This window comes from Salmo salar, chromosome ssa13, assembly GCF_905237065.1.
Source record: "Salmo salar chromosome ssa13, Ssal_v3.1, whole genome shotgun sequence".
In the NCBI taxonomy this organism is placed as follows: domain Eukaryota; kingdom Metazoa; phylum Chordata; class Actinopteri; order Salmoniformes; family Salmonidae; genus Salmo; species Salmo salar.
Genome location: NC_059454.1, coordinates 80,677,043 through 80,703,199, shown reverse-complemented (window position 1 = coordinate 80,703,199; position 26,157 = coordinate 80,677,043). Strand labels below are relative to the sequence as shown.

Sequence of the window (26,157 nt, the reverse complement as noted above, 5' to 3'; positions counted from 1 at the left end):
TCCTTAACAGCTTCTACCCCCAAGCCATAAGACTGCTGAACAATTAATGAAATGGCCACTGGACTATTTACATTGACACCCCCCCCCCCCCTTTGTTTTGTACACTGCTGCTACTCGCTGTTTATTATCTACAGTGGGAATCGGAAGTTTACATACACTTAGGTTGGAGTCATTAAAACTCGTTTTTCAACCACTCCACAAATTTCTTGTTAACAAACTATAGTTTTGGCAAGTCGGTTAGGACATCTACTTTGTGTTTGACACAAGTAATTTTTCCAACAATTGTTTACAGACAGATTATTTCACTTATAATTCACTGCATCACAATTCTAGTGGGCCACAAGTTTACATACACTAAGTTGACTGTGCCTTTAACCAGCTTGAAAAGTTCCAGAAAATGATGGCATGGCTTTAAAAGCTTCTGATAGGCTAATTGACATCATTTGAGTCAATTGGAGGTGTACCTGTGGATGTATTTCAAGGCCTACCTTCAAACTTAGTGCCTCTTTGCTTGACATGGGAAAATCAAAATAAATCCGCAAAGACCTCAGAAGAAAATTGTAGACCTCCACAAGTCTGGTTCATCCATGGTAGCAATTTCCAAACGCCTGAAGGTACCACGTTCATTTGTACAAACAATTGCACGCAAGTATAAACACCATGGGACCACGCAGCCATCATACCGCTCAGGAAGGAGATGCATTTTGTCTCCTAGAGATTAATGTACTTTGGTGCGAAAAGTACAAATCTATCCCAGAACAACAGCAAAGGACCTTGTGAAGATGCTGGAGGAAACAGGCACAAAAGTATCTATATCCACTCAAACGAGTCCTATATCGACATAACCTGAAAGGCCGCTCAGCAAGGAAGAAGCCACAGCTCCAAAATCGCCATAAAAAAGCCAGACTACGGTTTGCAATTGCACATGGGGACAAAGATTGTACTTTTTGGAGAAATGTCCTCTGGTCTGATGAAACTAAAACAGAACTGTTTGGCCATAATGACCATCGATATGTTTGGAGGGAAAAGGGGGAGGCTTGCAAGCCGAAGAACACCATCCCAACCGTGAAGCATGGAGGTGGCAGCTTCATGTTGTGGGGGTGCTTTGCTGCAGGTGGGACTGGTGCACTTCACAAAATACATGGCATCATGAGGTAAGAAGATGTATGTGGATATATTGAAGCAACATCTCAAGACATCAGTCAGGAAGTTAAAGCTTGGTCACAAATGGGTCTTCCAAATGGACAATGACCCCAAGCATACTTCCAAAGTTGTGGCAAAATGGCTTAAGGACAACAAAGTCAAGGTATTGGAGTGGCCATCACAAAGCCCTGACCTCAATCCCATAGAAAATTTGTGGGCAGAACTGAAAACTTGTGTGAGCAAGGAGGCCTACAAACCTGACTCAGTTACACGAGCTCTGTCAGGAGGAATGGGCCAAAATTCTCTCAACTTATTGTGGGAAGCTTGTGGAAGGCTACCCTTAAACTTTTGACCCAAGTTAAACAATTTAAAGGCAATGCTACCAAATACTAATTGAGTGTATGTAAACTTCTGACTCACTGGGAATGTGATGAAATAAATAAAAGCTGAATTAAATCACTCTCTACTATTATTCTGACATTTCACATTCTTAAAATAATGTGGTGATCCTAACTGACCTAAGACTGGGAATTTTTACTAGGATTAAATGTCAAGAATTGTGAAAAACTGAGTTTAAATGTATTTGGCTAAGGTGTATGTAAACTTCCGACTTCAACTGTATGCATAGTCACTTCATCCCTACCTACATGTACAAATTACCTCGACTAACCTCTACCCCCGCACATTGACTCGGTACCGGTACCCCCTGTATATTGCCTCGTTATTGTTATTTTGTGTTACTTTTTAGTTTATTTGGTAAATATATTCTTAACTCTTCTTGAACTCCACTGTTGGTTAAGGGCTTGTAAGTAAGCATTTCATGGTGATGCCTGCACTTGTTGTATTTGGCACATGTGACAAATACAATTTGCTTTAAAACAGTCCATCTAGGCCTACTTTAAAAATTGACGGGCACTTGAATAATTCCGGAGATTCAGTGGGGGACCGACTGACTCCCACAGCGTTGGCCTAGCCTGTGACATTTGACTTTTGCTATGACCCTGCTAGCCTGGCGTTGACCCCTGGCCGGGGTTAGCCTTGCCTCAGCCTTGGTCGCCAGCCCCACGTCACAGCAGCTGTGACTAGCTAATTACTAGTCCCCCTCACATCACAGATGGACCTGGAACTGTGCCCTCTTTACTGGACCCAGTATGCGAAACATTAAGAACACCTTCCTAATAGTGAGTTGCCCTCAACAGCCTCAATTCGTCGTTGACTGGATTTCTTTTGGATGGTGGACCATTGTTGATACACACAGGAAACTGTTGAGTGTGAAAAACCCAGCAGTGTTGCAGTTCTTGACACACTCAAATCAGTGCGCCTGGCACCTACTACCATACCATGTTCAAAGGCACTTAAATGTTGTCTTGTCCATTCACACTCTGAATGGCACACACACACAATCCATGGCTGTGTTTCAAACTCAAAGTAGACAGCCCTCTGCCCTAAACCCTCAGCCCTTGAATGTCGTTTTACATCGTCACGTCCGAGTGTACCGTAAATGTCCCTTGCCCAAGCGAGGGAGAGTGATGATCGGAGAGGCAAGGTCCTTGTTGGAAATCTTGAAGTTGAGCTTAAAATCAACCAACCTAAAGCTATTAATGTACCTAGTAAGCTAACATAGCTAGGTAGCCCTCCTGTCAGGTAGCTAGCTACAGTTACCCATAGCTAGCTACAGTTACCCATACATTTCAGAATTGCAAAAAATGCTTATGAATCTAGCAACGTTTTATTGACTCCTCACTACGGGACTAAGCCAATTTGCCAAATAAATAATATATAAACTCAGCAAAAGAAGAAACGTCCTCTCACTATCAACTGCGTTTGTTTTCAGCAAACTTAGCATGTTGAATCTTATGTTCATACAAATATTTACACAACTGAGACAAAAACTGAACAAGTTCCACAGACGTGACTAACAAAAATGTAATAATGTGTCCCTGAACGAAGGGGGGGTCAAAATCAAAAGTAACAGTCGGTATCTGGTGTGGCCACCAGCTGCATTAAGTACTGCAGTGCATCTCCTCCTCATGGACTGCTCACCAGGTTTTCCATTTCTTGCTGTGAGATGTTCCACCAAGGTACCTGCAATTTCCCGGACATTTCTGGGGGGAATGGCCCTAGCCCTCTGATCCAACAGGTCCCAGACGTGCTCAATGGGATTGAGATCCGGGCTCTTCGCTGGCCATGGCAGAACACTGACATTCCTGTCTTGCAGGAAATCATGCACAGAACGAGCAGTATGGCTGGTGGCATTGTCATGTCAGGATGAGCCTGCAGGAAGGGTACCACATGAGGGAGGAGGATGTCTTCCCTGTAACGCACAGCGTTGAGATTGCCTGCAATGACAACAAGCTCAGTCCGATGATGCTGTGACACTCCGCCCCAGACCATGACGGACGCTCCACCTCCAAATCGATCCTGCTCCAGAGTACAGGCCTCGATGTAACGCTCATTCCTTCGACGATAAACGCAATTCTGACCATCACCCCCGGTGTGACAAAACCGCGACTCGTCAGTGAAGAGCACTATTTGCCAGTCCTGTCTGGTCCAGCGACAGTGGGTTTGTGCCCATAGGCGACGTTGTTGCCGGTGATGTCTGGTGAGGACCTGCCTTACAACAGGCCTACAAGCACTCAGTCCAGCCTCTCTCAGCCTATCGAGGACAGTCTGAGCACTGATGGAGGGATTGTGCGTTCCTGGTGTAACTCGGACAGCTGTTGTTGCCATCCTGTATCTGTCCCGCAGGTGTGATGTTCGGATGTACTGATCCTGTGCAGGTGTTGTTACATGTGGTCTGCCACTGCGAGGACGATCAGCTGTCCATCCTGTCTCCCTGTAGCGCTGTCTTAGGCGTCTCACGGTACGGACATTGCAATTTATTGCCCTGGCCACGTGCAGTCCTCATGCCTCCTTGCAGCATGCCTAAGGCACGTTCACGCAGATGAGCAGGGACCTTGGGCATCTCTCTTTTGTTGTTTTTCAGAGTCAGTAGAAAGGCCTCTTTTAGTGTCCAAAGTTTTCATAACTGTGACCTTAATTGCCTACCGTCTGTAGTAGAGGTCGACCGATTATGATTTTTCAAAGCCGATACTGATTATTGGATGACCCAAAAAAAAGCCGATGCCGATTAATCGTCCGTTTAAAAAAAAAAAAAAAAATCTAAACAATATTATATATATTTTTTTTAATAAAAAAAATAAGATTTTTTTTTTTTTTTAATTTAAAAAAATATATATAATATTGTTTTGATTTTTTTTTTAAATCTTTTTTTTTGTAATAATGACAATTACAACAATACTGAATGAACACTTATTTTAACTTTAATATAATACATCAATCAATTTAGCCTCAAATAAATAATGAAATATGTTCAATTTGGTTTAAATAATGCAAAAACAAAGTGTTGGAGAAGAAAGTAAAAGTGCAATATGCGCCATGTAAAAAAGCTAATGTTTAAGTTCCTTGCTCAGAACATGAGAACATATGAAAGCTGGTGGTTTCTTTTAACATGAGTCTTCAATATTCCCAGGTAAGATGTTTTAGGTTGTAGTTATTATAGGAATTATAGGATTATTTCTCTCTCTACGATTTGTATTTCATATACCTTTGACTATTGGATGTTCTTATAGGCACTTTAGTATTGCCAGTGTAACAGTATAGCTTCCGACCCACTCCTCGCTTCTACCTGGGCTCAAACCAGGAACACATCGACAACAGCCACCCTTGAAGCAGCGTTACCCATGCAGAGCAAGGGAAACAACTACTCCAAGTCTCAGAGCGAGTGACGTTTGAAACGCTATTAGCGCGCACCCGGCTAACTAGCTAGCCATTTCACATCGGTTACACCAGCCTCATCTTGGGAGTTGATAGGCTTGAAGTCATAAACAGCGCAATGCATTGCGAAGGGCTGAATGAATGTTTACGAGCCTGCTGCTGCCTACCATCGCTCAGTCAGACTGCTCTATCAAATCATAGACTTAATTATAACATAACACACAGAAATATGAGCCTTAGGTCATTAATATGGTCGAATCCGGAAACTATCATCTCGAAAACAAAACGTTTTTCCTGTCAGTGAAATGCGGAACTGTTCCGTATTTTATCTAACGGGTGGCATCCCTAAGTCAAAATATTCCTGTTACATTGCACAACCTTCAATGTTATGTCATAATTACGTAAAATTCTGGCAAATTAGTTCGCAACGAGCCAGGCGGCCCAAACTGTTGCATATACCCTGACTCTGCTTGCAATGAACGCAAAATGAAACAATTTCACCTGGTTAATATTGCCTGCTTACGTGGATTTCTTTTAGCTAAATATGCAGGTTTAAAAAATATATACTTCTGTGTACTGATTTTAAGAAGGGCATTGATGGTTAGGTACAGTCGTGCAACGATTGTACTTTTTTCGCAAATGCGCTTTTGTTAAATCATCCCCGTTTGGCGAAGTCGGCTGTCTTTGTTAGGAAGAAATAGTCTTCACAGTTCGCAACGTGCCAGGCGGCCCAAACTGCTGCATATACCCTGACTCTGTTTGTAAGAGAAGTGACACATTTTCCCTAGTTAAAAGAAATTCATGTTAGCAGGCAATATTAACTGAATATGCAGGTTTAAAAATGTGTATTGATTTTAAGAAAGGCATTGACGTTTATGGTTGGAGCAACGTGTACCTAAGCGATTATATGCAATGCAGGACAGGCTAGATAACTACACATGGTTGATGATATTACTAGTTTAACTAGTGATTATGATTGATTCATTGTTTTTTATAAGATACGTTTAATGCTAGCTAGCAACTTACCTTGACTTCTTACTGCATTTGTGTAACAGGCAGGCTCCTCGTGGAGTGCAATGTAAAGCAGGTGGTTAGAGCGTTGGACTAGTTAACCGTAAGGTTGCAAGATTGAATCCCCGAGCTGACAAGGTAAAAATCTGTCATTCTGCCCCTGAACAAGGCAGTTAACCTACCGTTCCTAGGCCGTCATTGAAAATAAGAATGTGTTCTTAACTGATTTGCCTAATTAAATAAATGTCTAAAAAAGAAAATTAAAAAAAAATCGGCCAAATCGGCGTACCAAAAATACCGATTTCCGATTTGTTATGAAAACTTGAAATCGGCCCTAATTAATCGGCCATTCCGATTAATCGGTCGACCTCTAGTCTGTAAGCTGTTAGTGTCTTAACGACTGTTACACAGGTGCATGTTCATTAATTGTTTATGGTTCATTGAACAAGCATGGGAAACAGTGTTTAAACCCTTTACAATAAAGATCTGTGAAGTTAATTTCTAAAAATCCATCTTTGAAAGACAGGGTTCTAAAAAAGGACTTCTTTTTTTGCTGAGTTTATATACGGACTGACGATCAAATTTGTTGGTACCCCTCCACAAAAAACAAAGAATGCACAATTTTCTCTTAAATTGTTTTTTTCCATATTAAATAGATAGACTTTGCTGTTGATTTAATTTTTTTATTCAACATGATTTTGTAAATAATAAAACAAAGGAAAATGGCATGGACAAAAATAATGGGAATCTTAACCTAATATGTTGTTGCACAACCTTTAGAGGCAATCACTTCAATCAAACATTTTCTGTTGCTTTCAATGAGACTTCTGCAACTGTTAACAGATAGTTTGGCCCACTCTTCCTGAGAGAACTGCCCCAGCTGTCTCAGGTTTGATGGGTGCCTTCTCCAGACGGCAAGTTTCAGCTCTTTCCATAGATGTTCGATAGGATTCAGATCAGGACTCATAGAAGGCCACTTCAGAATAGTCCAATGTTTTGTTCTTATCCATTCTTGGGTGCGTTTAGCTGTGCGTTTTGGGTCATTATCTGTTGGAGGACCCATGACCTGCTACTGAGACAGAGCTTTCTGACACTGGGCAGTACGTTTCGCTCCAGAATGCCTTGGTAGCCTTGAGATTTCATTGTGCCCTGCAAAGATTCATGGCACCCTGTGCCAGGCGCAGCAAAGCAGCCCCAAAACATAACTCAGCCTCCTCCATGTTTCACTGTAGGTATGGTGTTCTTTTCTTTGAAATCTACATTTTTTTTGTCTGTGAACATAGAGCGGATGTGACTTGCCAAAAAGCTCCAATTTTGACTCATCTGTCCAAAGGACATTCTCCCAGAAGGAGTGTGGCTTGTCAATATGCATTGTAGCAAATTCCAGTCTGGCTTTTTTATGTTTTTCTTTCAAAATTGGAGTCCTGGGTCTTCTTCCATGGAGCCCACTTTCGCTCAAAAAGTGGCAGATGGTGCGATCAGAAACTGACGTACCTTCACCTTGGAGTTCAGCTTGTATCTCATTGGCAGTTATCCTTAGTTCTTTTTCTACCATTCGCACTATCCTTCTGTTCGATGGGGTCGACTCACTTTTGTGGCCGCGCCCAGGGAGGTTGGCTAAAGTTCCATGGACCTTAAACTTGTTAATAATATTTGTAACTGTTGTCACAGGAACATCAAGCTGCTTGGAGATGGTCTTGTAGCCTTTACCTTTACCATGCTTGTCTATTTTCTTTCTGATCTCCTCAGACAAATCTCTCCTTTGCTTTCTCTGGTCCATGTTCAGTGTGGTGCACACAATGATACCAAACAGCACAGTGACTACTTTACTCCATTTAAATAGGCTGAATGACTGATTACAAGATTGGAGACGTGTGATTCTAATTAAAGAAACTAATTAGTTTGAAATATCACTAATCCAATTATTTATTATCTTTTCTAAGGGGTACCAACATGTGTCCAGGCCATTTTGGAATATCTTTGTAAAATAAGCAGTAATTCATCTCTTTTCACAGCTTCTTTGCTTTGTTCTTTGACATACCAAAGGCATGCAAGTATACATGATAAAATAGCTTTTAATTTCATTGCTTTTCAGGAGGAATTAAACATTATTTCAATGAGCTGTAAGGGTAACAACAACTAAGTGTGTGTGTCTTAGGGATGCACGATATATCGGTGAACATATCGGACGATATTAGCTAAAAATGCCAACATCAGTATCGGCCCAATGTCTAGTTTAACGCCGATGTCAAAGCTACCGTGCATATGTATATAACGTAGGTAGAGGACGTGAAGACGCCACGATAAATGTTGCGCTACACGTGCAACACAGCATTCTAACCTAGCCCACAATGTCTGCTATGTGGATCGAGCAGTCAACAAGTTGAGCAGTCCTTTGACAACTCAAAGGCGAAATCCATTATAGCCAAGATAATGGAAATTCATTGCCCTTGACAATCAACCGTTCTCTGTCCTGGGTGATGTTGGCTTTCGCCGACTGGTCGAGCACCGATACACACTACCAAGTGTGCTATTTTTTCCGATGATGTTGCCTTACCGGAGTTACACAGTAATAGCTTCACGACATACATACTATGGAACTCCGTTTGGGTCTTTTTGCGTGTCAAAAAAGATACAGTAGCACTGTCAGAGCTGTACAAAAAAAGTCTGCAAACACCGGCCACGAATGATGTGTTTACAATACCGCGTTGGTAATAAAGCATAATTTGTTCGACCCCCCCCCAACTTCTGGGGTAGCTAGCTTTAACTTGGTACCTAGCTAGCGCCAATACAACCAGCCTGAAAACAATGACCAGTAAACACTGCAGTCATTTTCATTATTCTTAGCAATGATTTAGGAATCCTTGTGAGTAAGTATTAGCTAGGTAGCCACTTGTTGTTCGCCTATTGAAATTGAACTTCAATTCATGAAAAATAAATAGCTAGCCAGCTACTTAACCCTGTTGCCCAAAGATAACGTTATAAGAAGCCAGCTAGCTTCATCTGGCTAGTGAAGCTCGACCAGGCCGGATTATGTGTTGTGAAGCTAGCCACAATAAGGATTCGGCACAATAGTGGAATTTGCAGTTTGCCTTCAAAATAAAAGTATGTCATTGACAGTGATGCAAATTAATACAAATAGTAGAATTATGCCATACTTTTATTTTGAAGGCTAAGCGCAAAGTCAAATATTGTGGCTAATCTTTATTGTGGCTAGCTTCATATAGATGGGTCCGACCACCATTAATCAAATAAGAACTGTCTTATAAATTAGGGTTATTTTAAATGACACCTAATGAAACATTGTCGTTTTGCTATGTTTTTGGGGAAGAACTACATAGTTTGCATCCATGAGCTAGCTAGCTTTTTTAATGACCAGCACTGTAGGTGCACGAAACAACTTCACCAGTGTCATAGCATACGTTTCTATGAATCGTTGTGACATAAAATACGAGTGATAGTGTAATCAATGTGTAATAATTACATAAATGTATGAACGCATTCAATTATTATTTGAGGTGCAGTTATATTCAGGTCCTGATTGGTCAACAAGCTTATTTGACACATCAAATAGTGTTGTTAGAAGTGCATCTTTTTTTGACATGCAAAGACCCAAACGGCGTTCCATAGAAATCCTGGTTGATAATGAAGCGACTAAACAACGAAACAGCACAGCAAGTCAGTGAAAGAAATAGGTTTTGATTATGTTTTACTGGTAATGTGGACATATGTAAATGCCAGCAAAATAACTTTTTGGTGTGTGTGTAACCTTTATTTAACTAGGCAAGTCAGTTAAGAACAAATCCTTATTTACAATGACAGCCCGGACGACGCTGGGCCAATTGTACGCCGCCCTATGAGACTCCCAATCGTTGGATGTGATACAGCCTTGATTCGAACCAGTAGTGACTCCTCTTGCACTGAGATGCAGTGCCTTAGACCGCTGCGTCCGTGTGTGTGTTAATGCTTAAAAGGCCACTAAAATTTTAAATATCGGTATCGTTTTTTTGGGGCAAGGAAAATATCGGATATCGCTCTCGGCCAAAAATGTAACTTCGGTGCATCACTAGTGTATATGTGTTTTAGCAAGCTAGCTTCATACCTTTTTTTTTTATGACATGCCGAAACTTCACGGCCACCAGAGTTTGACATGTGACTACAGTTGGCATTGAATTGTGGGTCATATCAACCCCGCAAGTGAAAAGTTCTTCACTTGCTCCCTCGAGCTAAATTGATGGCCGAGGGGGCAACGTTAGTGAATTGGACCTCCCCTTAAGATGGCAGTCAAACTGTATCCGGTTTCATTGGGGATTTCCCCGAGGGAAAGTGGATAGCGTAAGGGCTGAGGGGGTAAAAATGTGTTTGGACCGCAGCCGGTGTCTCAAGGCTTAAAAATCCTTTAGGCTGTCTCCTCCCCTTCATCTACAATGATTTGAAGTGGATTTAACAGGTGTAAGGGATCATAGCTTTCACCTGGTCAGTCTGTCATGGAAAGAGCAGGTGTTCCTAATGTTTTGTACACTCAGTGTATATACCATCGGTGTCTGCTTGGACATAAATAATAGACTGGAGAGACAACAATATTAGTGGGACAGGCATGAGTCATGTAGGAATGATTTCTAAACACGCTACTCAAGACTACTCATTAAGAAGGGCCCAATTTAAAAAATCTAAAATGTGGTGTTTATGGAAAACCAATGACTCATATGACCTATTTTAGAAAACGGGAACTCCATTATAATGACATATTTGGAATTTCCCCCTCAGCACTGGTTTACCGAACTTCCTCCTGTCTTGACCTTTGAATTGTCAAGATTTGAGTTCAACCAAGCCCTGGGTCGACCTGAGAAGATCCACAACAAGCTGGAGTTCCCTTCCATGCTGTACATGGACAGGTAAGGAAAATGTTATTCAACTCGCATATTGTGATTTAGGGCCTTTTTCTCTGACCCAGATTAAGCATATTCCTGGCCTAAAAAACACATTCAATGGAGATTCTCCATTGAGAAGGTATTTCAGTTCAGGAGAGGAATTTATGAACTTGTATGATTTCTGTTGTATTTCGTCAGGTATATGGACAGGAACCGAGAGATCACCAGGATTAAACGAGAGGAGATCAGGAGACTGAAAGAGCAACTGACTTTACTTCAACAGCGTCTGGAGAGGTACAGTAAACTGAGCTAGGCTGTCACACACACACACACTCACACTCACACACACACACACACACACAGGGGGGTAAACCATAAAGAAATTATATAACTATTCATTCACTGACCGGTTTGGGTTTTCACTTTACCTTCTTTAAAGGTATTTTAATGTTTGATTTCTTACATTAAAATAATTCCTTAATGACAAAAATGGCACTCAGCCATTTTTATATTAAGAAAACTGCTAACAACTGAGAACTGCTAGCTAACTTTCTAGTACAACAAGTCAACCACTTCAGGAGGGCAAGCTTGCCAAATAGACCACTAGAAATTGTCCAACTACCTCTAGGGACAAAAGTAAGAATTGCAATTGAAGCCAAAAATATAGAGGACAATAGTTATTCTCCATAAATGTAATGTTTTTTTTTATGAAATGGAGGCATACTAAGACGAAATAAAACGTGACACTGTGTACCGTTACATGCACACAATAATGCAATTATTGTGGATAGTCAGATTTAATATGATAGTTTGTTTAAAATGTTAATATGATTTTGGGCCTTCCGAGTGCCACAGTGGTCTAAGATGTCACTACAGACCCGGGTTCAATCCCGGGCTGTATCACAACCGGCCGTGATCGGGAGTCCCATAGGGTGGCGTACAATTGGCCCAGCGTCGTCCTACTGTCATAATCAGATTTAATATCGAATTATTAGTGTGCATGATGCAGGACATTAAGAAATGTATAAAAATTCTTGAATTGAACAAATAACTGCAAATGGTAACCATTGGTTGAGTACCAGATTTTGATTCCTATGTAATGTTCTACAAATAAGACTGTCAGTTTTGTCCTCCTATTATTTTTTGTGAAAGTTTGGTTGAACAGTATGTAGAAAGCCTATTAAAGCCACTACCTATACAGCATATTTAGAAATGTTATTATTCAGAGACATTATATAACATCAAAAATATGATAAATATTGAGATATTTTGGTCATATCGCCCAGCCCTAACACGTGTACACACACACACACACCTCTGTTTACTTTCTTACATTGATAAACTATCAAAATGACTGGTCATTCCCTAGCAACAGTCATAGCAACAATACAATACCCACTCCTGGAGACAAAACAGAACAGTGTAATCATTAACGACTGATTTTATTTCTGGCATTGTTGGTATGTACAACATGTCCCCAGCAGTCACATTCTGTACACAATTCCTTACTTTCGTAATAAATTAACATTTTATAATGCTGGTATGGTGTTTTATAGATGCTCTTTCACTTTATAGATAGTCTTTCATCCTCTCTCTTCCCTCACTCTCTCTCTCTCTCCCAGGTATCTGAGCTATGGCTCTGGTCCCAAGAGGTTTCCTCTGGCAGATGTCCTGCAGTACGCCATGGAGTTTGCCTCCAGTAAGCCAGTCTGCACCTCTCCCTTGGAGGACATTGACACATCAGCACCCCCCGGTGGCACAACGGGGCAGCTGCTGCCCGCTCTAAGGCAAGTCATGCAACACCATGCAGCTACAACCGCTCATTGTGTCAGGATTTACGTGTTCATGTGTACATGTTTCTGATACCTTTTTTTCCCCAGTAATTCTGTCTGATTGAGCTGTTAAATAAGTGGGATTCAGAAGTACAGAGTTGTGGTTTTGACTTCTTCACACTCGTCTGCACCTGACATTACAGCACAGCCGAACAGGGTCCGTCCTGCACCCTTCCAGAAGGTTTGGCCGCCGCCCCCACCCAAGCTCCCTCCACCCAGCAGAGGGTGCCCATCCACAAGCCCTTCACCCATTCCCGACTGCCCCCTGACCTGCCCATGCACCCAGCCCCACGCCACATCACTGAGGAGGAGCTCCGGGTGCTGGAGGGCTGCCTGCACCGCTGGAGGAGTGAGGTGGAGAACGACACCCATGGTACGTACGACCTCTGGCCTCAAACAGCCTCGTATAATACAGCGTCTTGTTTACCTCCATCTCTCATATGCTCTCAAGCACACAAATATCTTAATTCTAATGATGGGTTGATTTTGCTTCTCCAGATCTTCAGGGCAGCATATCCAGAATCCACAGAACCATCGAGCTGATGTACTCTGACAAGTCCATGATGCAGGTAAGAGATTCCCTGCCTAAACCTGACGAACCACCTTCACACAAAAAAAAAAAAAATAAAAAATTCACTGGCTGTAATACTTAAACACCAAATGGAGGTGTTATTGTCTTGATTTGAGAGCACTCACATTTAACACACATTGAGTTAACACAACTCAGGGGATTGCATTGTATTCCTGGTCACTCCATTCTCCCCCCCCTGCTGGCTACCAGGTTCCGTTCCGTCTGCATGCGGTGCTGGTGCACGAGGGCCAGGCTAACGCTGGCCATTACTGGGCCTACATCTACGACCCCCACCAGCAGCGCTGGATGAAGTACAACGACATCTCGGTCACCAAGTCCTCCTGGGAGGAGCTGGTCAGGGACTCGTTCGGAGGCTACCGCAACGCCAGCGCCTACTGCCTCATGTACATCAATGACAAGAAGCCTTTCCTCATAGAAGGTAGCTACCGCTCACTGTAGATAAATATATTTATTTGGCTTTTGTTATGGTATACTGTATTTTCTTTGTTCTTGTGTTAAAAAGCAGTAATTGCAGCTGTAATCACTATCAGAGTATGTAATTAGGATATGGGCAAGCGTGTTGGTTATTCTTAGGGTCTGTTTATGCTGAACGTGCACAGGACTTTCCATTTCTGAGCATGTTTATAATATACACCTGGTGACTGTAGCTGACTGCCTGGTTGTGTGTGTGTGTGTGTCTCTGCAGAGGAGTTTGATAAGGAGACAGGTCAGATGCTGAGTGGTCTTGATAAGCTCCCTTCGGACCTGAAGGCCTACGTGAAGGAGGACAATGGCCTGTTTGACAAGGAGATGGAGGAGTGGGACAAACTGCAGGCACGCAAGGCCCAGCAGGAGAAGCTGGCCCTGGCTGCAGCTGCTGCAGCCACTGCAGCAGCAGAAACAACAACATCCCATCAACCTATGAGCACAGAGCCCAGTCCACCAGACAGCTGGGGTGAGGACCAGGGGTCTTCTCTACAACATTTAAACACTACTGAGCTGGTCTGGTTACGATTTGACCAGTTTCTGGAAGTGTGACAATAACATTTCCAGGCCAGCACAGTTGGGGCCAGATGTTAGGCAGATGACAAATGTCATGAGTCTAATAAGAGACTTGTGCTTCCACTGCAGTGTTGGTTTATGTGTCTGTGTGTGGTTCCTCCAGGCCCTCAGCAGGACCCAGAGTACATGGAACAGCCGTCCCCCACAGACGACTCCAAGCACCTGCAGGAGGACACAGAGAGGGCCATCTCCAAGGCTGCAGCCGAGCAACAGGAGGAGAGGAGCCCTGAGGGACTGCTTACTGCAGTAAGACCAAACATCTCTCTCTCTCACACACACACACACACACACACACACACACACACACACACACTCGGACGCATACACCTCTTAACCACTACTCCTCCTACGCTTCTGTTACTGAACCACGTAGGCCTACCACACAACCCCAGTTAAAGTTCTTAATTTCACCCTTTTTCTTAGTTTCTCTTTCTGTTTAACGTTGCCCACCATGCCTCTCGCTCTTTCTTGTTTGTTCTCTCGCTCTCTCCACAGTCCAGTGGGGGGAGTCTCTCCCCACCCCTTCCCCCCAAACCCCAGTCCGATGTCCAGGTGAACACTGAAACCCCCCTCGCCCCTCCCTCTGACCCTCAGCCTGTGGATCCTTCCCTCACCCCTCCCTCTGACCCTGACCCCCCCATGGAGGATGAGCCCCTTTCCCAGCGTACGATAGAGGTTGCCATTCCCCAGGTGGGAACCTTTGTCATCGAGTCAGAGGAAGGGGGGTACGATGATGAGGTAGCGCTCGACTCTCAGCTCACCCAGCTGACTCTTCTTTGGTGTGCTGAAAAGTCTCTCTGCCTGTTTGGTGATTAGAATGAGGAGATGTTCTCCTCTTGGCTCTTTTTATAGGGTTTTCACACTTGAGTAAATTTTCATTTAGAGCAGTCTTCAAACCAGAGTCATGGTTAGCTCAGGGCAAGTTTCTCACAGTTGGCATTTTCACCAAACTTCTTGGCAGACCATGATAGGAGTGCTATATTAGACTACAGTCAGTGTACTATCCTAGAAGATGAAACTAGCCTTCGGCTAGCTTTAAAAACATATTGTGTGAAAAGCCTATCCCTATCAAGCCTACCTGCATCTTGCAACAGAAGCACTCTCTCTTCTACACAAAACAGAAGCCTTTGGTTCTCATCAGAGATATATGGACATAAATTTCACCTAAACATCGACTCAATTGTCTGGAGAGAATATTTTTAACTGCATCTCGGCAGCAAATGTGAAAAGTAAATGTGATTTGCACAGTTTGTATTACTATTCCCAACATAATTTTTGATACATAGAAATCTGTATCATACTAAACTCTTGAGGGGAAAAGAAAAGTACGTTGAATAATGTAAGCGCATCGTCTCACTGTTCCTAACAATAAATTATTTGGTTTTGCTTGGTTTGGCATTTTATAGTAGTGTGTGGCGAATAATGTTGTCAAAGTGCTGCAGTAGAATCAATGTTGTTTAGTTTCAAACCCCCTCAGATGGACCATAGGCTGTCTGCTGGCTGTATACAATATGACTGTCTGTACCATAGGGACCTTGATCTTCACAGGGCTGCCTTTCAGAGGCCCCACTTCATAGACAGAGACTCTCCTTCATAGGACAATTTAAGCATGTACTTCGTCCCTCACATGACAGGGGCTGTGTATGTACCTCACAGTAGTAGAATAACTATTAACATATGCATGGACTGCTGAGTGATGTACGGTATGCTTGTCGTGACAGAGTTGCATGGCCCAGGGCAGCTCAAATAGTGCTGTGCCAAAAAGGTATTATTTTGGGGGCTTGCTCCGAGGGGTCCAAGGGATCTATTTTCTACTGTTGTAACATGCTTCCCCTCCTTGGCTACTGCAGGCCATGATGACTCCAAACATGCAGGGTATTATAATGTCCATTGGCAAGGCCAGGAGTGTGTTTGAAAAGCTTGGGCCTGAAGCCGCCTTCTTCAAGGTACATACATCCAGATCCCATTTTCTCTTTCTTTTCTCTTTCACTCCTTTATTTATTCACTGACTCTATTTCACTGCATGCCTCTCCACAACCATCCTCTCATCCCTATTTACCTGGCATTTCTCCATCTGATCTTTTTTAGTCAGTTCTTTTCAAAAGCATCTTCCAGAAGTGGGACTTGAGATTCATTTGAACAAAGCAAACTTGAAACCAATCTTTGAGTTTTGGATGAGAAGGAGATGATGATGATGATGATGATCTTGACAACTCTGTGCGGAAGACGCTAGTTTTGTCTCCTGCTGCTGTAGATGTTTGTCAGTGTTGTAATACAGGCCTACACTCTGAAGTTCTAATGCTTATTGGGCCTACCATGTCCATTCACCCTATGCTTTTTGTTTTTCAGGCCATTAAGGTGGAGTACACCCGTCTGCTGAGGTTTGCCCAGGAGGACACGGCCCCGGAGAATGACTACCGTCTGCAGCACGTCATCGTCTACTTCATCCATAACCAGGCCCCCAAGAAGATCCTGGAGAGAACCCTCCTCATGCAGTTCGCAGACCGCAACCTAAGCTTTGACGAACGGTCTGTATGGGTTACGCCACCATAACCGTCTTATCTTTATTAAAACAGTGGTTAGAGCGTTCGGCCAGGAATCGAAAGGTTGCTAGATTGAATCCCCGAGCTGACAAGGTAAAAATCTGTCGTTCTGCCACTGAACAAGGCAGTTAACCCACTGCTCCTAGGCCGTCATTGTCAATAAGAATCTGTTCTTAACTGACTTGCCTAGTTAAATAAAAAATGTAAATAAAACAAAAACAACACCAGGTTATTACCACTGAACTTCCCAAAAACACCAGCAGAGGGTAGCAAAAAGCAAAGCCTTTGAATATGTTATATAATCTGAAATGACCTGAAGTTGTTTTTGAAGTCAGCTATAGCTTGATAATGCCCAGTCCGTTAGATTTATTCCAGTAGGACAGCCTTACAGAACTTTTATAGAGTTACTTTATAAGTTTGCCCTTTTTGAGGACTAAAGAAGAACATCACATTTCTCTGGATAAATCACATCTCTTCTAATGTCTTCTAAGTTCACGCACTGAGATGTTTGTGGTAATCCATATTCTTGAATTCATTGATTCAACTCTCCTCTTCTGAGCGGTATAATTGTGTTGCATGTGGTCTCAATAAGACCCTCTGGAAAGGAGGAGTGTCTGGTTAAGTAGTAAGGAGTGACTCATTGGGCCTGTGTTTCACGACCGCGAGACCACGTGCAATATTTAATCTCCTGGAGTAGCTAGTACTTCACCAGTATGATTCATCGTACCGCTGCTGTAACATCACTCTCCCTTTCTCTCCGCTTTCCTCTCTTTCTCTCTCACTTTCCCTTTCTCTCCATTCCCTCCCTTCTCTCTCTCAGGTGTAAGAGCATTATGAAGGTGGCCCGTGCCAAACTAGACCTTGTTAAGCCAGAAGAGGTCAACATGGAGGAGTATGAGGTCAGCGTTCTGCAACACTTTGGTTTTGACTGGTTTCAAATGTTTGGTCTGGTACATACAGTACCAGTCAAAAGTTTGGACACACCTACTCATTCCAGGGTTTTTCTTTATTTTTACTATTTTCTACATTAGAGAATAATAGTGAAGACATCAAAACACATATGGAATATGTAGTAACCAAAAAAGTGTTAAACAAATTCTTCAAAGTAGCCACCCTTATGCCTTGATGACAGGTTTGCACACTCTTGGCATTCTCTCAACCAGCTTCATGAGGTTGTCACCTGGAATGCATTTCAGTTAACTTCCCTAGTCAACAGCCAGTGGAATCGCGTGGCGTGAAATACAAATACCTAAAAAATGCTATAACTTCAATTTCTCAAACATATTACTATTTTACACCATTTTAAAGACCAGACTCTCGTTAATCTAACCACATTGTCCGATTTCAAAAAGGCTTTACAGCGAAAGCAAAACATTAGATTATGTCAGGAGAGTACCCTGCCAAAAATAATCACACAGCCATTTTCAAAGCAAGCATATATGTCACAAAAACCAAAACCACAGCTAAATGCAGCACTAACCTTTGATGATCTTCATCAGATGACACTCCTAGGACATTATGTTATACAATACATGCATGTTTTGTTCAATCAAGTTCATATTTATATCAAAAACCAGCTTTTTACATTAGCATGTGATGTTCATAACTAGCATACCCACCGCAAACTTCCGGTGAATTTACTAAATTACTCATGATTAACGTTGACAAAATACATAACAATTATTTTAAGAATTATAGATACAGAACTCCTTTATGCAATCGTGGTGTCAGATTTTAAAATAGCTTTTTGGCGAAAGCACATTTTGCAATATTCTGAGTACATAGCCCGGCCATCACGGCTAGCTAATTTGACACACACCAAGTTTGGCCCTCACCAAACTCGGATTTACTATAAGAAAAATTTGATTACCTTTGCTGTTCTTCGTCAGAATGCACTCCCAGGACTTCTACAACAAATGTTGTTTTGGTTCCAAATAATCCATAGTTATATTCAAATCCCTCCGTTTTGTTTGTGCGTATCGTGACAGAAAAATTCAAAATATTCCATTACCGTACTTCGAAGCATGTCAAACGCTGTTTTAAATCAATTTTTATGCTATTTTTCTCGTAAAATAGCGATAATATTCCAACCGGGCGACGTTGTATTCATCCAGTGTCACTGTTCCCAGGCTGACCACTCACAAATTTTCTTGCTGTTCTTCGCCCAGAGACAGCAAACACCCCATTACACTTTCTGGCGCCTTCTGAGAGCCAATGGAAGCCTTAGAAAATGTCACGTTACGGCAGAGATGCTGTATTTTCGATAGAGATGCAACTGAAGGACAACAAATTGTCAGACAGGGCACTTCCTGTAAGGAATCTTCTCAGGTTTTGGCCTGCCATATGAGTTCTGTTATACTCAGACACCATTTAAACAGTTTTAGAAACTTTAGAGTGTTTTCTATCCAAATCTACTAATTATATGCATATTCTCGTTTCTGGGCAAGAGTAGTAACCAGTTTAAATCGGGTACGTTTTTTTATCCGGCCGTGCAAATACTGCCCCTAGCCCCAACAGGTTAACAGGTGTGCCTTGTTAAAAGTTCATTTGTGGAATTTCTTTCCTTTATGCATTTGAGCCAATCATTTGTGTTGTGACAAGGTGGGGGGTATACAGAAGATAGCCTTATTTGGTAAAAGACCAAGTCCGTATTATGGCGAGAACAGCTCAAATAAGCAAAGAGAAACAACAGTCCATTACTTTAAGACATGAAGGTCAGTCAATCATGGAAAATTTCAAGAACTTTGAAAGTTTCTTCAAGTGCAATCGCAAAAACCATGAAATGCTATGATGAAACTGGCTCTCATGAGGACCGCCACGGGAAAAGGAAAACCCAGAGACCCTAATGAAGACCATAAGACCCTAATGAACTTATCCTCTGCTGCAGAGGATAAGTTCATTCTGCTGCAGAGGATAAGTTCATTAGTTACCAGCCTCAGAAATTGCAGCCCAAATAAATGCTTTGGAGTTCAAGTAACAGACACATCTCAACTGTTCAGAGGAGACTGCATGAATCAGGCCTTCATGGTTGAATTTCCGCAAAGAAACCACTAATAAAGGACACTAATAATAATAATAAGAGACTTGCTTGGGCCAAGAAACACGAGCAATGGAGCAATCTGTCCTTTGGTCTGGAGGAAAATTTGAGAATTTTGGTTCCAACTGCTGTGTCTAAGGGATTTGTGAATATTCTATAGCGATATAGAGTGGGAAAGCGGCCGTGCGTTTGGACAATTAATAGACACTGCCGTAAATAAAACCAAAATAAAAAAACATCTGTCTTGTCCAGGAGTGGAGTCTATCCAGACCGAGTGTACCATTGCCAATCAGAGCGCTACGGTTGGTCTACATGCAAACAAGCCATTTGCTACAAGGGCCTGCCATCATTCACTTTGAACTGGACTGTTTGTTACAGGCAGTTGCAACAGCGCAAATTTGGATCATTAGAACACATTCTGCAAAAGCCACAAAATACACTTGAAATGTAAACCCTCTTACATTTCTGAACTTTACGGTCCAGTTGATCAAACAACCATAAAAAGGTAGGTTATCTTTTACTATATGCAAATCAACAAGACCAACAACTAATGCTAGCCAGAGCAAGATGAGCTAAAATCTAAAGAAGGATCATTAGATAAACCCTTAAACTTTTTCAGCTAGTTGGCTTTCAAAATTGCACTGATAAACAATGGGGAATAGCCAGCTCGCCCTTCTGCAGCTTGCCTGCCAGTACATGCTTTGTCCCAACCAAGCACCCAAGCTAACTGGCTAAAGTAACTAGCTACTTCCAGACACAAATGAGAGAGAACCTCACTGACCATTTTACTCGCCCTAGCAGAGCTGTTTACATGTTATATAGAGCGTTGTTATATAGAGAGTTCGTGACGAACTAGTACTTTTTTTTTGCCTACGTTTACTGACACTGGTCATATTCAGCCGATCTTACTGCATAACAGTCGTTCAGAATAGCTAGCTAGTAAAGTGATTCACATTTCTTGCTAGCTAACCAAATGACATGTGCATCTCTAGCTGTGTAGCCACTGAAAATGATATGAGGAGACGGTCAGTCACTCTGCATGTGTGGTTCCCACCGTGAAGCTTGGAGGGGGTGATGTGGATGGTGCTTTGCTGGTGACACTGTCAGTGATTTATTTAGAATTCAAGGCACCCTTAACCAGCATGGCTAGCAGAGCATTCTGCAGCGATACGCTGTCACATCTGGTTTGCGCTTAGTCCCACTATCATTTGTTTTTCAACAGGGCAATGACCCAACACAGCCCCAGGCTGTGTGAGGGCTATTTGACCAAGAATGAGAGTGATGGGAGTGCTGCATTAGATTACCTGGCCTCCACAATCACCCGACCTCAACCCAATTGAGATGATTTGGGATGAGTTGGACTGCAGAGTAAAGGAAAAGCAGCCAACATGTGCTCAGCATATGTGGGAACTCCTTCAAGACTGTTGGAAAAGCATTCCAGGTTAAGCTGGTTGAGAATGCCAAGAGTGTGCAAAGCTGTCAAAGGCAAAGGGTGGCTACTTTGAAGAATCTAAAATATATTTAGATTTGTTTAAAAAAGATTGGGTTACTACATTATTCCATATGTGTTATTTCATAATTTGATATATTCACTATTATTCTACTATGTAGAGCAGTAAAAATAAAGACCTTTCAATGAGTAGGTGTGTCCAAACTTTTGACTGGTAATTTATATAAAGACATTTTTACAGTTGAAATGTTTATTTTATTTATTTAACTAGGCAAGTCAGTTAAGAACAAATTATTACTTACAATGACGGCCTACCCTGGCCAAACCCTGACCGGGACGACACTGGGCCAATTGTGCGCCGCCCTATGGGACTCCTAATCATGGCCGGTTGTGATACAGCCTGGAATCAAACCAGGGTCTGTAGTGACACCTCACGCACTGAGATGCAGTGCCTTAGACCACTGTGCCACTCAGGAACCCAAATGAGATGAGCGTGTGCACAATATTTAGCATTCAAGTAAAAGTTTTAAATTATTATTATCTCTACATTTGAACTGATCCCACTAACCCTTCTATCCAATGGAAAAAAACACGGATGTGATGTTAATCTTCAATGTTAGATCCAAATGTTCCAGATCCGTCCTTAAAATCCTTTAAAGCTCATTTATGAACCTTTGGCCCCTACATTTTTCCCAGATGTGGCATCAGGACTACAGGAATTTCCGCGAGACAACAATCTTCCTGATGATTGGCTTAGAGCTGTTCCAGAAGAAATGGTGAGACTGCTAATTGGCAGGGCTGTTATTACATTCTGCTCTACACAATGCAGAGCTTCTAACTCAAGTGTCCTTTTCTTACTTTAAGCGTGAACTGATATTCTTGAACCATTTCTGTATTGAATGTATTGTTTTGAAAATAGAGATTGAAATACTCTCTGTAGATGATTGCATTATTAATAGTAGGACCTGAACTTCTTAAAGTCACCTGCAGAGGGCAGCAGATCCTTCTGGAGCATAGAGCTCAGTCTGGCATTGATCAAGATGGTTGTTCATGTATTTGGTTATTTCTTCTGTTAATTCTCCCTCCAGTACATCCGTTTTTAAATCCTCTATGAAAAAAGCCTGATAGTTCCTTCTCTAGTTTCCTTTTGTAGACACAGCTAAACCTGATTTAGATCTCTGCTGCCTCTCCTTGTGGTTAAGTTTGTACCACCCTGATGCTTCTATAATGTATCTGACTCTCCTGTGTGTCTGCTTTTCTGCAGCTTTGTGGAGGCCTTGATGTACCTGATCTACTCGTACCAGTACAACAGAGAACTGTTGGTCAAAGGGCTGTACAGAGGTCACAACGATGAGCTCATAGGTCACTACCGCAGAGAGTGCCTGCTGGTGAGACAAACCTCTATCACTCACAATCATACAACTGAACCACTGCACTATTGCAAATCTCTGTCAGCAGTTGACTTTATTTATTTACTTAGTAAGTTCATGTAGGATTTTCTGATGCTAGCAGGTTTAACATTTGGGACAGAAACTTTTTAAAGAGACAATGTTGCAGCCTAAATGAGAGGAAGTGGTCGGAGTTCATCCATAGTGTTTTAAAGATCATCACATGTTTCCAGTCAAAACAATAGGTCACAGTGGAAGTAGTTAAGTCATTCTCTTTGAAAATGAACACCGCTATCGTCTTATCAGCAAGGCTGTCTGTCTCTGACCTCCTAACTCATCCTTGCCTTCCCTTGAGTCACGTTGACTCAGCCAAACTGTGATGTCGACCAAGATCATCCCTCCACCCAATAATCTCTAGGATTGATGCAAGGCTTGTTCCTGTTCTAGCTGAGATATTACATTGTCTTTTTTATTGCCCATAAAGATTCCCACTGAACTTTTCTCAGCAAATGCTCTTGGTGTGGGGGAAAGATCCTAATCTTTTCAATATTCTGATCAGACTACAGCTTCACTTTTGTTTTTCATATCCCATCTCCAAACTGTGCTCTGGTTCTATTTGTTAGGGCTTAGATGGAATGATTCCCTGGCCGGTCAGATCAAGCTGTGACTGGTCTGGTCTGAACCGGGAGAGAAAGAGGGGTAACCCTGTTTCTCCTCGGTTGGCCCTGTTGCTGCTCCTGCACTCAGTAACCCTACACCGGCATTGTGCTCCTAATGTAATCATCCGAGTGGGAATAGGAAGCAGTAGGCCCAGCAAGTGTAAACACATTACCAGGAGACATGGCTGTGTCCTGAGCTAACCTTGGCTCTGCTCCTTCAGGGCTCTGCTAGTTAGAGCCGCCATCTCAGATCTCTGGCCAGAATGAACCCCTGGCTCCCGCTCCAGCCCCGCTCCCTCCAGCCCCGCTGTTTACCTCCTTCTCTGTTTTAATTGAAAACACTGCTGACATTGACACAGTTATGTTTTGTGAACCCCCACCAAGTCTCTCTGGTTCCGGAATGGCCGTCTGCATCTGTGTAAGGTACCCCAGAGCTGAGGTCAGGGAGTTTCTGTGTCAGCAGCATTGCAAGGCTTAGCTAAGACGAACATAGCGAAGTGTCTGTGTGCATCATGTAGTACGTCACTGCCCACGTCAGTACCACAGGCCTTGAGAACATCCTCTGACATTGACAATGTCTGTGGGGATGGGTGACTACCAGATAGTGGTAAAAAAAAAAGTATAATAATTTAACTAGGCAAGTCAGTTAAGAACAAATTCCTATTTGTTGATGACGGCCTAGGAACAGTGGGTTAACTGCCTTGTTCAGGGACAGAACGACAGATTTTTACCTTGTCAGCTCGGGGATTCGATCTAGCAACCTTTTGGTTACTTGCCCAACGCTCTAACTACTATGCTACCTGCCGCCTCAGCAATGCAAATGGTCTGTGTCTTACCTGGGCTGCAGCCCCTCACACAGAGGTGGTCTCTAATGTAAAATACATATACATTAATAACATAGGAACATGTAATACCTGGCTGTCCTGTAAGTCTGTTTTGACAGAGTAGCTAATACTGGTAAATTTGTTAGCATACCACTTCAAGCTAATCCCTAGCATATGAAGCAAATCCATAACTCATCGATCTATATGCATGTGCTTTACCCATAGAAACTGAACGAGAATGCGGCGAGGATGTTTGAGTCTGGTGAGGAGCCGGAGGTTTGCAATGGGCTGAGCATAATGAATGAGCTGGTGGTGCCGTGTATCCCCCTACTGCTTGTCCATGACACAGAGAAGGACCTGCTGGCTGTGGAGGACATGAGGAACCGCTGGTGCTCCTACCTGGGGCAGGAGATGGAGCGTGAGTTTGTTTGGATTATTTTTAACCCAAATTTGAAGATTAGAGGACTAATCTACCAAGAGTCTAAAAAAGTCATAGGGCAGAGAGAACAAAGAGCATTTTCACACTACTGACCCAGCTGTACTGTATGTACCCATAAAACATTGATATACGATGCTATCGCCCCTATTGTGTTGAAGCTTTTATGATCGGCTATTTGGTTTTCAACCTAGCATGGAGGGATATTCACTGCCCGCAAGGATAATTTTTTTTCTTAATAAGCTTAAACTAATTTCAACTTGTCATTCAATTTTTCTATTGGCTATTGATATCGTCTGTTCCTTCTCATTATTAGTCCTCTAGCTACCTTACCTTTTTAGGGTATTCAAATAACGTTTTGAGATGGAACTCCGTTACATTCATTGTTTGATCAGGAGATGCACAGAATGATGAAGCATAGCCTTCCGTCATGAAGAGAGAAGGCAATATAGGCTGTGTTTTTTAAAACACAAGATAGTTAAAATAATAATTTACAAATGTTTTACATTTTTTGACAAGCGAGCACTTAGATATGGTAATTTTCACGGTTTCATAAATTCTTAGAATGTTTAGCAATTACTAAGGCATTTGTGAATATTCTATAGCAATATAGATTGGGAAAGCGACCGTGTGTTTGGACAATTAATAGACACGGTAGGAGCGGAGTCTATGCAGACTGAGTGCACCATTGCCAATCAGAGAGCTACAGTAGGCCTACATGCAAACAAGCCATTTGCTACAAGAGCCTGCCATAATTCATTTTGAACTGGAATGTGTGTTTATAGGCAGTTGCAACAGTGTACATTTGGATCATTAGAACGCGTTACACAAAAGCCACAAAATACACTTGAATGGATTTCTGCAAATATATGTAGGTAAATGCCACGGAAGTCCTCTTTCGTTTGTGAACTTTACAGTCCTATTGAAACAACCATAAAAAGGTAGGTTATCTTTTACTATATGCACATCAACAAGATCAACAACTAATGCTAGCCAGAGCAAGATGAGCTAAAATCTAAAGAAGGATCATTAGATAAATCCTCAAACTTTTTCAGCTAGTTGGCTGTCAAAATTGCACTGATAAACGATGGGGAATAGCCAGCTCGCCCTTCTGCAACTTGCCTGCCAATGCATGCGTTGTCCCAACCAAGCACCCAAGCTAACTGGCTAAAGTAGCTAGCTACTTCCAGACACAAATGAGAGAACACCTCACTGCCTACGTTTACTGACACCGGTCATATTCAGCGGGTCTTACTTTAAAAAAAAAAAATGCTAACTGCATAACAGTCATTCAGAATAGCTAGCTAGTAAAGTGATTCACATTTCTTGCTAGCTAACCAAATGACACGTGCATCTTTAGCTGTGTAGCCACTGAAAAACTATTTGAGGAGAAAAGTCAGTCATGACATGACGTCCTAGCTAGAAAAATGGATACGCTAGCATATTAGCCACATTATGATTCTTTGCTAGTTTGATTGTATTGACATTCCCAGCCTTAGTTACATTTCTGTTTTTGTCAAAAATATTTAGTCATTGGAACTGACAGTGCATTC

General features: G+C 42.2%; 1 protein-coding gene across 9 annotated transcripts in view; it reads left to right on the top strand.

Annotated features, from left to right (window-relative positions):
• The window catches only part of LOC106567933 (ubiquitin carboxyl-terminal hydrolase 25), a 55,484-nt gene that overhangs the window by 27,082 nt on the left and 2,245 nt on the right, over positions 1-26,157 (top strand). For 5 of the 9 annotated variants that reach the window (XM_014137845.2, XM_014137844.2, XM_014137843.2 and 2 more), the window contains 15 exons: positions 10,699-10,826; positions 11,001-11,096; positions 12,425-12,589; positions 12,778-13,007; positions 13,133-13,203; positions 13,416-13,644; positions 13,912-14,160; positions 14,371-14,513; positions 14,763-15,005; positions 16,118-16,213; positions 16,617-16,795; positions 17,631-17,709; positions 21,994-22,073; positions 22,562-22,685; positions 24,394-24,586. In XM_014137845.2, coding sequence (XP_013993320.2) covers positions 10,699-10,826; positions 11,001-11,096; positions 12,425-12,589; positions 12,778-13,007; positions 13,133-13,203; positions 13,416-13,644; positions 13,912-14,160; positions 14,371-14,513; positions 14,763-15,005; positions 16,118-16,213; positions 16,617-16,795; positions 17,631-17,709; positions 21,994-22,073; positions 22,562-22,685; positions 24,394-24,586 — 2,305 coding nt within the window. The remainder of the gene's footprint in view (positions 1-10,698; positions 10,827-11,000; positions 11,097-12,424; positions 12,590-12,777; positions 13,008-13,132; positions 13,204-13,415; positions 13,645-13,911; positions 14,161-14,370; positions 14,514-14,762; positions 15,006-16,117; positions 16,214-16,616; positions 16,796-17,630; positions 17,710-21,993; positions 22,074-22,561; positions 22,686-24,393; positions 24,587-26,157) is intronic. The other 4 variants (XM_014137848.2, XM_014137847.2, XM_014137842.2 and 1 more) reach the window with 3 other exon arrangements.